Raw genomic sequence first — 13,301 nt, 5'->3', positions numbered from 1 at the left:
GATTTATCCAGTCATTCATAACAATTCTATCACCGGTGCTACTAAATTTGAGATATGGAGAAACATGTGAAATTAAATTGGAAGGAAATACAAAAATATTAAAGACTGATTCTACTAGACAGTAATTGACGGAATTTAGAAAACGGTAAAAGAAAGCTGTAAAGAAAGCGAGTAAACATAGATAGGAAGGTCGATTGAAAGAAGTTCTTAGAGTTACCACAATCGCTTTCCCTGTAAGCGGTTTAATCCTACTTGCCCAAGTCAATGGTATCCATGTGTCGATCGAAGTTGCCTCCATAGTAGGGCTTAATCCATTGATCATTGACTTTTAATGTGTTGTTCCCATCTAAAGTTGTTAGTACCACTACGCCGTGAGGAAATATTGTCTTGACTCGAAATGGCCCAGACCAGCGAGACTTCAACTTTCTTGGGAACAATCACAAACACACATTGAATAATAATACCTGCTGACCTTCGGTGAATGTCCGATCGTTTATGCGGTCATCATGCCATTTCTTTGTTTTCTCCTTGTATATCTTAGCATTTTCATAGGCATCCCTTCGCCATTCGACCAACTGATTCAATTGCAGCTTCTGAACTTTCCCCACACTGGCTAAATTAAACGTCAACTTTTTGCAAGCCCACATCGCCTTATGTTCCAACTCAAGCGGCAGATGACAAGCTTTTTCGAAGACCATGGCATAAGGAGACATGCTAATTGGTGTTTTGTAGACGGTCCTATAAGCCCATAGTGCTTCATCAAGCTTGGGTGACCAATCCCTCCTGGCAGTATTAACTACCTTTTCAAAGATAGTTTTGATCTCTCTGTTAGAAATCTTTGTCTGCCCATTAGTCTACGAGTGATAAGCAGTTGCAACTCGATGGCTGACGTTGAATTTATTCAACAGGTTGGCAATTATGCGGTTGATAAAGTGAGAGCCCTCATCGTTGATTAAGGGCCGAGGCATCCCATATCGAGCAAAAATGTTCTTCTTTAGAAATTTTGCCACAATGGCCGCGTCATTCTTGGCATATGCGATGGCCTCAACCCATTTGGATACATAATATACCGCAACCAGAATATATTAATGACCTTCTGATGGTAGAAATGGGCCCATGAAGTCAATTCCCCAAACATCAAATAATTCAACTTCTAAGATTGATGTCAATGATATTTCATTTCTTTTAGACATGTTCCCCGTCCTTTAACACCTGTCACATTGCACAACATAGGCATAGGCATCCTTAAACAATATTGACCGAAAGTAGCGCACTGTAAGACTTTTGCTGCGGTCCTTTGCCCCCCAAAATGTCCTCCATATAGGGACTCATGACAGAGCACTAAAATGTGTTTGGCTTCATGCTCAGGAACACATCGACGTATTAATGATCAGGTCCTTGTCGATATAGGAAGGGATCGTCCCAGAAATAAAATTTGGCATCATGTCTTAGTTTCTTCTTTTGCTGGTATGAATAATCATCCGATAGTTGACCGCAAACTATAAAGTTTACTATATCTGCATACTAGGGAACATCAATGTCTACTACCATCAGCAGCTCATCGAGGAATCTTTTCTCAATATCTTTTTCTGTCCCTTGAACCTCGCAGTTTTCCAATATTGACAAATGATCTGCGACTTGGTTCTCAGTGCCCTTTTGGTCTTTGATTTCTAGGTCAAACTCTTGCATGAGTAACACCCACCGTATCAGCCTCGGTTTTGCATCCTTCTTCTTCATTAAATACTCAATCGCAGAGTGATCCATATACACCACCATGTTTGTTCTGATTAAATACTGTCGGAACTTTTCCAGTGCAAATACCACTGCGAGCATTTCCTTTTCTGTGGTCATATAGTTCTCCTACGTGTCGTTCAGTGTTTTGCTTGTATAATAAATAGGATGCAACACTCCTTGCGCTAACTCAAAACTACGCCCACAGCATATCTGCTGGCATCGCACATCAGGGCGAATGGTTGCATCCAATCGGTCGTAATCAAAATGGGTGTGGAGATGAGTGCATCTTTCAATGTGTTAAATGCTTTGGTGCAACCGTTATCAAAATTATATTCACAGTCAGCTTCAATAAGTGCACTTAGGGGTCTTGCGATTTGGGAAAAGTTGCAAATAAATCTTCTATAAAACCCCGCGTGTCCCAGAAAGCTCCTAAGTGTTTTTACGTTCACAGGTGGGGGTAATTTGGAAATTTCGTCGATTTTTGCCTGGTCAACTTCCAATCCTGCCTAGGAGATTTTGTGACCCAGAACTATTCCTTCTTCCACCATAAAGTGGCATTTTTCCCAGTTCAAAATAAGATTTGTTGTCATGCATCTCTTCAAAACTTTTTCAAGGTTAGACAAACAGGAGTCATAATTACTGCCGAAGATTGAGAAATCATCCATGAATACTTCGACTGACTCCTCCAAGTAATCTGAGAATATTGCCATCATGCATCGTTGATAAGTGCCTGGTGCATTACAGAGTCCAAATGGCATGCGTCGGAATGCAAACGTACCAAATGGGCACGTGAAAGTTGTCTTGTCTTGATCCTCCGACGCAATTACTATTTGGTTATACCCTAAATAGCCATCAAGAAAGCAGAAAAATTCATTCCCCACAAGTCTGTCTAATATCTGATCAATAAACGGGAGTGGAAAGTGGTCCTTTTTAGTGGCCAAATTCAGCTTGCGATAATCCATACAGATTCTCCACCCCGTAGTTGTCCTTATGGGAACCAATTCATTATTGTCATTAGTGATGACTGTCATCCCCCATTTCTTCGGAACACATTGCACTGGGCTCACCCACCTGTTATCAGAGATCGGGTAGATGACATCTGCGTCCAGCCACTTTACTATTTCCTTCTTTACAACCTCCTTCATGGCAGGGTTCAAATGGCGTTGCCTTTCTACTGATCCATTCTTTCCTTCTTCCAGGCGGATCTTGTGCATACAATACGAATGACTGATTCCTCGAATGTCTGCCAAGGTCCATCCTAATCCTTACTTAGTGATGCAGAAATGATAACCGGTAACGAGTCATTACTTCCTAAGTAAGCATACTTTAGGTGTACTAGCAACAACTTTAACTCTAACACAGGTGGCTCTTCTAAAGATGTCTTAATGCACTGCGATGTCCGTTCAGATAACTTGAGCGGTTCAGCATTAGATTCCGTATGAATTGCGGCGCAGTCCTCCTCCAATATTGCGCCGACCTCAAAATCCTCATCGTCCATTTCCTTCAGGGGTTCATGCCACTGTTCTTCCTACAACTCTTCAATATATTGGCAATTCTCTATGTCTCATAGGTACTTCAACACATTGAGTACGTTGAATTTTACTTCTTGATCATCAACCCAGATGGTCAATTCTCCTTTCTGCACATCGATTAATGCTTGCCCTGTGGCGAGAAATGGGCGTCCCAGGATAATAGGAATCTCTCTATCGGCCTCATAATCCAATATGACAAAGTCTGTTGGGAAGATAAACTTGTCCACTTGCACGAGAACATCTTCTATCTTGCCTTCAGGAAGCTTTATCGATCTATCGGCTAGCTGTAATGTGATCGTGGTTGGCCTTGCTTTGCCGATGTCCAGCTTCTTAAAAATTGACAAGGGCATCAAATTTATGCTTGCCCCTAAATCACACAGTGCATTCTCGACCATCTTCCCCCCTATAGTGCAAGGCAATGTAAAAGCCCCAGGGTTCTTCATTTTAGTAGGGAGATTGTTTTGAAACAGAGCACTACACTCATATGTTAGTGCAACTGTTTCATTTTCCCCAATCTTTCTCTTGTTGGCAAGAATATCCTTGAGAAATTTCACATAACTCGACATCTGCTCTAATGCTTCTATCAAGGGAATATTAATGTGTAGCTGTCGAAGAACGTCCAGAAACCTCTGAAATTGCTTGCTGTCGTCTTTCTTTTTCAGCCTGGACGGGAAAGGCGGAGGATCCTACCATGTTTCTTGGTCACTTTGCTGCTTGGTGAGGTCTTGTGCTTGCTGTGTATCATTGGTTGGAGGCTGCATTGATTGAGAATTCAAGTCTTGAGCAGCTTTATCTTTTGTAAATGATCTTACTTCTAAACTGGGTCTGCTTCCGTTATTCAGTAACTAGTCATCATTAACAGTTAAATTTGTTGGTACTTTTGTTACCGCATCTGGTACCTTCGGTATAATGGGGGCTGTCATTCTGCCATTCTGCAATGTCACTGCATGACATTGTTCTTTACCTCTTGGCCCCGACACTCTTGAGCTTCCATGCTGCGTACCAGGCATTTTCTTCTTTAATTCCCTCGTAAGCTGATCTATCTGATCTTCTAATTCTTTGAGAGAGTTAGCCTGCGATTGTCTCATTGCCTCGCTCGTTTCAATATAATGTTTTAATGATGTCTCCAGAGACGAGATACTGAAAGCGGTATCATATGTGAACAGATGGTCACATAGTGGTGTACCTTGAGAATTACTTGGGCTGCAGTTCGGATTAGTGAAGACCGGAGGGTTGCCTCGATCCTCTTGATAACTACATGGATAGAAACTATGGCCCTCCTGATTGAGATTCTCATCCAAACCAAAAATTGGGTGACCCCCCAACCAGGGTTGTGGTTGTTGCCCCATGATTTATCATACATAGCATATACGGGTTGTTGATTCCATGGGCAGACGTCTACCGAATGTACCTCTCTTCATTGAGTGCAATCCACTGCAGGCTCATGAGTCACCGCCTTGACCTGCACTGTTCCTTGAGAGAGAGTTCTCTGCTGATTAGCAACCACCTGGAGGAGTGAGGTCATTTTGGTCATTTGTTCGACCAATGCGCTTATTGTGTCCGTTGGCAAATCGACCCTTTCTTGCTTCTGACCTCTTATCTCAAGCCCGGTATCAATCCATTCGTCAGAATGTCACGAGATGCGATCCAATATGTTCTTCACTTCCGTATATGACTTATTCATTAATCTTCCTTCTGCGGAGGCATCGACAACTACTTGCATTGATTGGTCAAGGCTATTGTAAAAGGTTTCCATCAAAATACTGTCAGGAATCCCGATATGTGGACAGTTCTTCACTAACTGCCGGAATTGCACCCAGGCGGTGCTCAAGGTTTCATAACCCTTTTGTTCGAAATTCAAAACCTCCCTCTGCCTCCTTGCGTTGATAGACGGAGGGAAGAATCTGTTCATTAACCTATCAACCAACTGCTCCCATCCATTAATTTCATCTGGCTCTAATGCTTGGGCCCACCTTTTTGCTTCTTCCCACAATGTGTATGGGAATAGGTATAGTTTAAGACTTTCTTGAGTTACATCAGGCAGAGAGAATACGCTACACATGTCTACAAAATTTGTCAAATGTGCGTGTGGGTCTTCTCCCTGTAATCCTCCGAATTGCCCCACATTCTGAATCATTTGTAGCATAATAGGTTTTATTTCAAAGCTTGCATTCCCCTCGACTACTGGTTTTGATATTCCTGGTGAAAAATTATAGAAATCTGGCGCCGCATATTCCCTCACAGGGATGTTCTGATCAGCAGTAAGAAAAACAAGATCTTGTACTGGCAAATCTCCCCTCTAGTTTCCAACAGATGCCACATTCTCATCAGCCATACTTCTTCACCAATTAATTTAGCCCTGATGACTCTGCGTGAAGAATACACTTGATCTCTAGGTTCGCTTAGAATTACTAGATCACTCTAGCACTTATAAGCCGTCAGACTGCTCTCCGCGTTGAACAGTTAGTACAAAGAGATCTGTCATGCACATAACATAAAAATATTCAAACAATAAACCGTTAACCAAGTCCCCGGCAACGGCGCCATAAACTTGTAACGCAATGAAATTAAGATATACTATGATTGATGTTCTATGCTCGAAATGATGTGATACTACCACTAAATATGCGTTAATGATGGGTGTTCATGTAGTATGTCATGCGTTGTCACAAGTTTCCTTACAATAGAACCAAGTGTAATTCTATCACAAGTTTCTCGTGTGAACTGAGGTCGAACACGGGAACTGGTTTAGGTTATTATGGTATGTTCATGATATATGCGACCAGGTTTTCAATCTTTAAAAATGTGTTTGTACAGGTATATAAATTGTGATAAAATAAAGTAAAGTGGTAAAGATGCGATAATAAAATGAAATACAATAAACCTAAGCTAGATGATAAAAGATACAAGCTTCATGTATAAGATGTTGGGGTCAAGGCTGGCTGTGAAAGGTGTGCAAAGACGTGGAATGCGGCGCCAAGTCTTATGAACAAAATATAAAGAGAAAGACAAATAATATAAATAACGCAAGTTCTTAATTGCGTTGAAGCTACAAATGTTGTTCCGCTCTTCTCTTGGCGTACACCTTTCAGTGATCGGCCGTGCTCTCACATGTCTGTGGTGAAACAGGGACTAATGTGATGAACGCAAGGTTGCTTCCATGTCTGGAAGTACTACTCGCTTTAGTTAACGCATTCTTCTGACCTTCTCTCGATAGATCAGAATGGTATCTTCACTTCTGCTTTCACAGGCGAAGATGCCGTCTAACATGCCTTAGCTAAACGCATTTTATATCTTTAACACATATTAAGTACTTAGTTAATTCATATTGCCTATCAAGGAATTAAGAAGACATCATGAAGAATGATTGATGGGTGAACGAAAATAGACAGAAGATGGTAAATGAAAGCTATCGAAACATTTAATACGCCTATTAAGCGTTTGATACATGGTGTGTGAATGAAAAGATAAAGGAAACATGAAATACAACAATGAAAGAGATATAACAGATACAATCAAGTGTCAATGTCTTGACACTGATTCGATGGAGATCTGCTTGCCGGATAGGATGGATTTGATGGTAGGGAGAGCTTCCCTCTCAGGCTTGCTCTACCGGTAGCAGGGATCTTTGCACAAAGCTTTCAATCGGGTGTTTGGCAGGTTAGATATGAGATTCACCTCTCGGCCTTATCTCGTATTCTTCCTGGATTTTTTCACTCAAGCACTCAGCTTAGCCTTTTCTCTCAACAGTTTTGCAGCATTTACCCCGTATCCTGTAGCATACATTTTCTCTGAAATCAATGGGGTATTTATAGGTGCAGGTCTTTGACTCCAGCCTTGTGGTCCTTACTTGATTGTCATGGTAATTCCAAAGATGGAAGTGACTTGGTCTCCTGCAAAATGGAGTAAAATCTGGCTTGTCTTCCATCTTTATGGTGTTAGTGGGTGTAATTGCAAACATTTATAATTATTGTAATACTAGACTAATTTTCATAGAATCGGCGTATATTTACTAACTTTTGGTCGCAATATCTAGATAAGGTGGCATAAATAACTTGTATTTCTACAAGTTATCATATAATATATGATATTTTATTTCACTTCTTGATTTTGCTCAGTTGTTTATTTTGTTTGCTTTACCACAAACCAATAAACATAAAGTCCTAGTTATCTATATGTAACTTAAGCATGTATATGGTGACATACAAGTGGATCGTGTCTTGAGAGATAACTAAAATGGTCTGTAGTATATGGATATGGGAGGGAAACATTATCCTGGTAACACTATAGATGCGACCCGCTTTATGGAATGGTCACAAGTGTTATGACTTGTCACAGATTGTCTAATCCCGATCATTCGTGTTGGGGACATGCGAGCAGGGGCATCTTATACAAAGAGTTTGTATAAGACCTGACCATGAATTGTTAATGTCTCATTATATAACACCATTCATGACAAAGACTTCACTTCACTAGGATGACCATAGGTAATATGACCTCAATCCTGAGTGAGTTGGGAATTTCTACCGTTGAGGGTGGTCCTTTGATTTGTATGGGTGCGAGTGGCCAAGTTGTCGATTCAAACCTATCATTTTGGGGATTCATCTGATTTGGGAGCTGGGAACTCAACTATACAAGATGGAATTCACTCCTTCCCCGAGGTAGGGGCAAGTAGATAGATAGCTCCCTTAAGGGCTAATTCCAGGGCTTGAACGATGTGGTGCTACATACCTTCTCTTGGCCTGAGAGGTGTTCACACATAGTTGGACTATGTTGTACTGTTCATGAGAGGAATCAGTGGTACTTAAGAAGTGAGATGTAACTACAGGGGCAAAATGGTAAATTGGTCCAACTGTACTTACGAGCATCTGTGAAGGGTTATTGTACTCGTGATTGCTTATATCCGATGGACACATAAATATATATGTTGTAAGAAGAGTTCAACTTTTGTTCTTTAGTGGAATGTCTGGCAGTTAACCGATGGTGGATCTCGTGGCTAAAGAGTTTAGTCAGCTATTCATGTATCATTGGAGCTTCGAGCCACAGGTTTATGAGGTCCCCTAGGTAGCTTGGATAAAGTCGAGAATCAGTTTTTGGTCAATTTGAAATGTTCAAATTGACAAGAGGGAGTTCGATTATATATGATATAATTGAACTGGTTAATTATATATGATACAATTGACTAAATGTATGAGATACATTATTTTGTAGGAAATTAGATATAAATATGATTTATATCAAGTAGAGGAGAAATTACTATAGTAGATATGTGATATCAAACTATAGGTTGAGGAAATAATATGATTATATTCATTTATTAATTAATTGGTTTATTATGTGATAATTGGCCGGAAACTTCTCTTCAATCGTGCGTTAGTGGGAAAATCTTATTCGGTTATTGTAACTGAAGAATAAAAATGAAATTGGCTTCATTTTGCAAAAGGAGTTCAAAAAAATCGCAAAAGGTGTGAAAACGTATCGATCGCTTAGCTGAGAGCCTATACGATAGTGCCTTATCGCCTAAACGATTGCACGCCTCACGTACTAAACAATCGCACGCATTCTCTAAACGATCGCTTAGCGTGTTGAGTTTTCTAAACGATCCTTACTAATTACTAGACAATCGTGTAGCTTTCTCTAAACGATAAGCTTCCGCTATACGATAGTCTTTTCCCACTTGCTTATCGCTCTACACGATCATCCCTTTCCTCCTTCCTCTACCAACTTCATCAAAGGCCACTCGTTGGATTCTCACTCCGAGAATACGAAGGGCTCTAAGTGATGGTGTCGTATCGGGTCTTGCTTGTTCGTTTGCTGTCGTTCGTGTAAACGATCGTGCTGATGGTAGTCGATTGTTTGCTGGGCGATAAATAACGTAGAGGTTAGCTTCCACTGGGTTGAGTTAGAAGTGAATACAGTCTTCAATTGGTATGTGAACTCAATCTCTTGTATTTTATTTTTGAAAGCATGCTGTTAATTAGTGTTAAATTGCATAACTGTTTGTTAGAATGTGTGTGTGGTAATTCGGTCATAATGAAATAGAAAAGATCTGAATGCGCTCATGGATACTCTTTTGTAAGAGTTCCTTCATGAATGCACCAACTCTAGAGGTTCTTTGGCTCTGTGACCTTTTCCAGTAAAGGGTCTTTTAATCATTTTACCTTTAAGGCATGACTCACACACAGGTAGAGAATTTTCTTCTAACTCACTTAGAAGTCAATTATTCACCAACCTCTCAATCCTATTGAGATTGATGTGTCCTAATCTCAGGTGCCAAAGTTGAGCATTTTCTTTAGCAGAAATTTTAAGCCTTTTATGTTGAGTTATCGCGGTTTAAAATATTTTAGTGTTATGGAGGGATTTTGTTGCCAACGACCTTAGCACATATAAATTATTTTCCAGTTCAGCTGAACAAATATTGACACAATTCTTTGAAATAAACACTTTATTATGTAGAGAAATTTATACAATATGATTGTTCAAGTAAACACTTTACAAAAATTAAGTTCCTCTTCAAATTAGGAACTACATATACATTTTCTAGCAAAATATTATTGGGTTGTATGTCCTAAAACTCGCAGTTTGTAAAAAGATAAACATTTTCTATAGTCAATAAATTTATTATTGATTTTATAAATTGCATACATAAAAGTCTAAATCCAATAAACTAAGATCCATGGTTATTATATAAATACTCGAACTTTATGTAGAGACATAAAGATAGATCAAGTTTGAGTAAATAGCAAAAACGAACTATAGTATATGATTAAGGTTGGGTACCTTATTCTGGTAACACTATTGGATGTGATCTACTCTATAGTTGTTACAAAGAGTTGTAAAGTGCTACAAACGAAGTGATCCTAATTTGTACATGTTATGACATGAGGAGTGGGGGCGTCCTATGCAATGAGTTTTCATAAGATCGGACCAAGAAATAAGTCACTCTTGCTTTATAACGTTGTTTACTGGATAAGAGTGACTATTTCACTTAGATGATCTAGGTAACACGATCTTAATCCTAAGCTAACTATAAATTCTTGTTTATTCGGGATTGCTCTTAGATTTGCATAAGTGAGGGTTGGCTCAACAGCGCCGACTCAATAAGACTCCCATTTCAAGGGTAAGACCGGATAGATAGCTGGAGACATAGGGTGTAAGACAGAGTTCACGCCTACCCAATTTAGGGATAGGAGAAAGGTTGTTCTCTCAAGTACTGAATCTAGGTCTTGAACAAGGGCCCCCGTCATCTCACTGGGCTTAGAGAGTTTGGTTTAGTGATTGGATCACAAACTAGTTGTTCATTAGAGGATCAGTAGGGACTTGAGGAATAAGACGTAATCTTGGAGGTAAAACAGATATTTGACCCAACCGTTATTACGAGCAACCTGTAAAGGTTGACTTGCTGATTATGGTTAAATCATGAGGACATAATATATCTACAGTGATGAGAGTGTAACTATGGGCTTTAGAGTGACCCATTAGTTAACGAATGGAGATTAATTCGGCGTAATGAGTTTAGCCAATTAATCTCGGATCGTTGGAGCCCATGATCTGTAGGTCCACGAGGTCCCCCTACTAGCTCATAAATGAGCATAACTTTAGAGTAACGTGATAAGTTAACTTGAAACGTTCAAATTAGAATTAAAGAATTTAGTAATTATATGAGATATAATTACACGTTTAATTTTAAGAATTAAACGGAATAGAAGAATTAATAAATATTTAAATATGATTTAAATATATGAAGGTGGATTTGTGTAAAATTAATTTAATATTTGATATTAAATTAATTATAATTAATTAAATTGTTTAAATAATTATTCATTAATTTTATAAAAAAATCAACTTATGAAATTAATTTTACAAAATAAATAATATTTTCAATTTTTTAAATCAAATTTATTTTTGAAATCATTTGGTAAAAATTGAAAAATTGGAAAAATGAAACAAAATGGAAATTTGTTTTTTTTTTTTTTTTTCCATTACACCTTCAACTAGCTCACACAAAACCCACTTCTTTTGGCTTCAATAACTCCAAACATGAGTTGCATCTCATGCAACCATCTTCTTTGCATGATAGCCTACATTATATTGAGAAGATTGGAGTGGAATTGAGACATGCAAATGTAGAATTTTTGCTGAAAAATTCGGGTTGAAGAAGTTGTTCTTCAAATGGGTTGTAGCAGTGAGTTCTTCTCCAAGTTCCCTTCATTCAAGCTTATTTTGAGTCACACAACTCAGCCTAAAGCTCTAAGAGAATAGTGCGGAAGATCCTGAGGTGGTCTACAACAAGATTTGGAAAGGTTTGCAGCTGAGAATCAAGATTCAAGGAGTTCTACAAAGGTATGACTTTTACCTTATTGTTATTGTTTGAGCATGCTTTAGCTACTGCCAAAATTAATGAATTATAGTGCTTATTGATCCTTATTGCTTCTGCTGCTTACTGGTATACTCTAACAAAATATATCTATTATGTAAAGTTAATTGGAGACCTCCCACTGGCACAGCTAAGACGACATGCCCAGTTATAACCGCATCGTCATCTCCCTAGCTCTCAGTTGTCACCATAAACTAATTCCCTAAAATGAAGAACAAACGTAGTTAGTGAAACTCGAATCAATTATAGCCTGAATCATCATTCTTCACTAAACAAGTTTTCAAAACAAGCAAATCACATTTATCTTGCTCGACCTTTTTCTTTTTTGCCAAGTACTTGGGACAGTTTCTCTTTCAATGTCCCTTTTGGTTGCAATGGAAACAGATTCCTTTTGCAACTTTGGCTTTCTTACCCTTTTGGGTAGCAGCTGGTGGGTTAGTTTTCCCCTTTCCACTTTTCTTCTTCTTCTTCCACTTGTTGGTGTCGGATGAAGAAGGCACAGACTTGTCCCAAAGGTCGAACCTCTTTTTAGAAAATAAAGTAACATTTGCTTCACCCTTCTGTTTATTGTTTTTTTTTTAATCAAGGATTGGAAGGTCTGTAGTTCGTTGAGCAAGGTGGTCAGGTTGTAGTCAATCCTGTTCATAACAACATTGCTATGGAACTGTAGAAAACTTTTAGATAAAGATTCCATAATGAAGCTAACCTAACTGGCTTCATCGATGACGAACTCATTCATCTCTGCCACGTTGAAGTGGACCATCATGTTGAGAACATGTTCTCAACAAATTCCCCTTCTTGCATACGGGCATTGAAAATGTGTTTGAAAGCGTCATGCCTGAGCTATGCGGATGGTTGTCCGGACATTTCCTTCAGGGACTCCATGATCTCATGCTTCTTGGCCAAGACTTCGGAAAGGTTTGTCATGATTTACACTTGGGCCTTTTTTTTGTCGTGTCCATCGCTCGTATGCTTCTCAAGATTTTGAGCAGCATTGATAACTAAAATGGGAGGACAATCCTCCATAAGGATAAAACGTAGGTCATCAATGATAAGGATTGTGTTGATCGTGTTTTTCCAAGAAGTGTAGTTTTCGCCTGTTAATTTGTCGGCGACAAGTAAATTTAGGGCTGCGGAAGTCATATTTAAAAAAGTTTTCCGAAACCATACAAATTATTTATAATTAGTCTATTTGCATTAAATCATCAAAACAACTAATTAATTTCAATAAAATAGTCTAGTGTACCCTAAGTAACATATATTTTGCAATGATGTTTCAGTGAGGTAGGACAAAGTCATCATAGGGTGATCATGTGTCCCTTCACTGAAATGAGACAATCTCAACTAATAAACATAACAACTCGTTGTTACTATCACTATTAGTCACCATTGTTCGGTCCATAATTTGTTAAACTCGCTTAACAATTTTTGTAAGTATAACCCCTCATTTTAGGTGTCAAAGTTCCACCTCAATGAGCCAGCCTTAGGGAAAAGTCTATTGGGACATGAAACTGAAGTAACCCTATCCATCCGCCCCAATGAGCCAAGCTTAGGGGAAAACAACATTTGCCTTTGAATAGTTAAACAATTTTGATTAAGTTGCATTAAACTCTTTAAAAAACTTTAATAAAACTTACATGCATATAACAAATCTATCT

The 13,301-nt window shown here is 38.8% G+C and overlaps 1 protein-coding gene across 1 annotated transcript; it reads right to left on the bottom strand.

The window, feature by feature from the left end:
- Positions 1 to 3,298: 3,298 nt before the first annotated feature.
- On the bottom strand, positions 3,299 to 4,615 carry LOC150035273 (uncharacterized). Its single transcript, XM_090315294.1, has 2 exons — positions 4,166 to 4,615; positions 3,299 to 3,952 (listed from the first exon to the last, which is right to left on the bottom strand). Exons 1-2 carry the CDS (start codon positions 4,613 to 4,615, stop codon positions 3,299 to 3,301), a joined length of 1,104 nt encoding a protein of 367 aa, XP_090171420.1.
- Between the last annotated feature and the right edge of the window lie 8,686 nt (positions 4,616 to 13,301).

The sequence above is a fragment of the Benincasa hispida genome, chromosome 7 (genome assembly GCF_027475165.1).
Source record: "Benincasa hispida cultivar pf3 chromosome 7, pf3_genome.v1.1, whole genome shotgun sequence".
Lineage (NCBI taxonomy): Eukaryota > Viridiplantae > Streptophyta > Magnoliopsida > Cucurbitales > Cucurbitaceae > Benincasa > Benincasa hispida.
The sequence above is the reverse complement of the archived record's forward strand: the minus strand, read 5'-3'. Positions and strand labels throughout refer to the sequence as shown.

Bases quoted from the DNA above. Each gene is read 5' to 3' on its own strand.
- LOC150035273 (XM_090315294.1), bottom strand. From the start codon at position 4,615: ATGGGGCAACAACCACAACCCTGGTTGGGGGGTCACCCAATTTTTGGT. The intron at 3,953-4,165 runs GTACCAGATGCG...GAAACATGGTAG, and splicing joins CAGCCCCCATTATACCGAAG to GATCCTCCGCCTTTCCCGTC.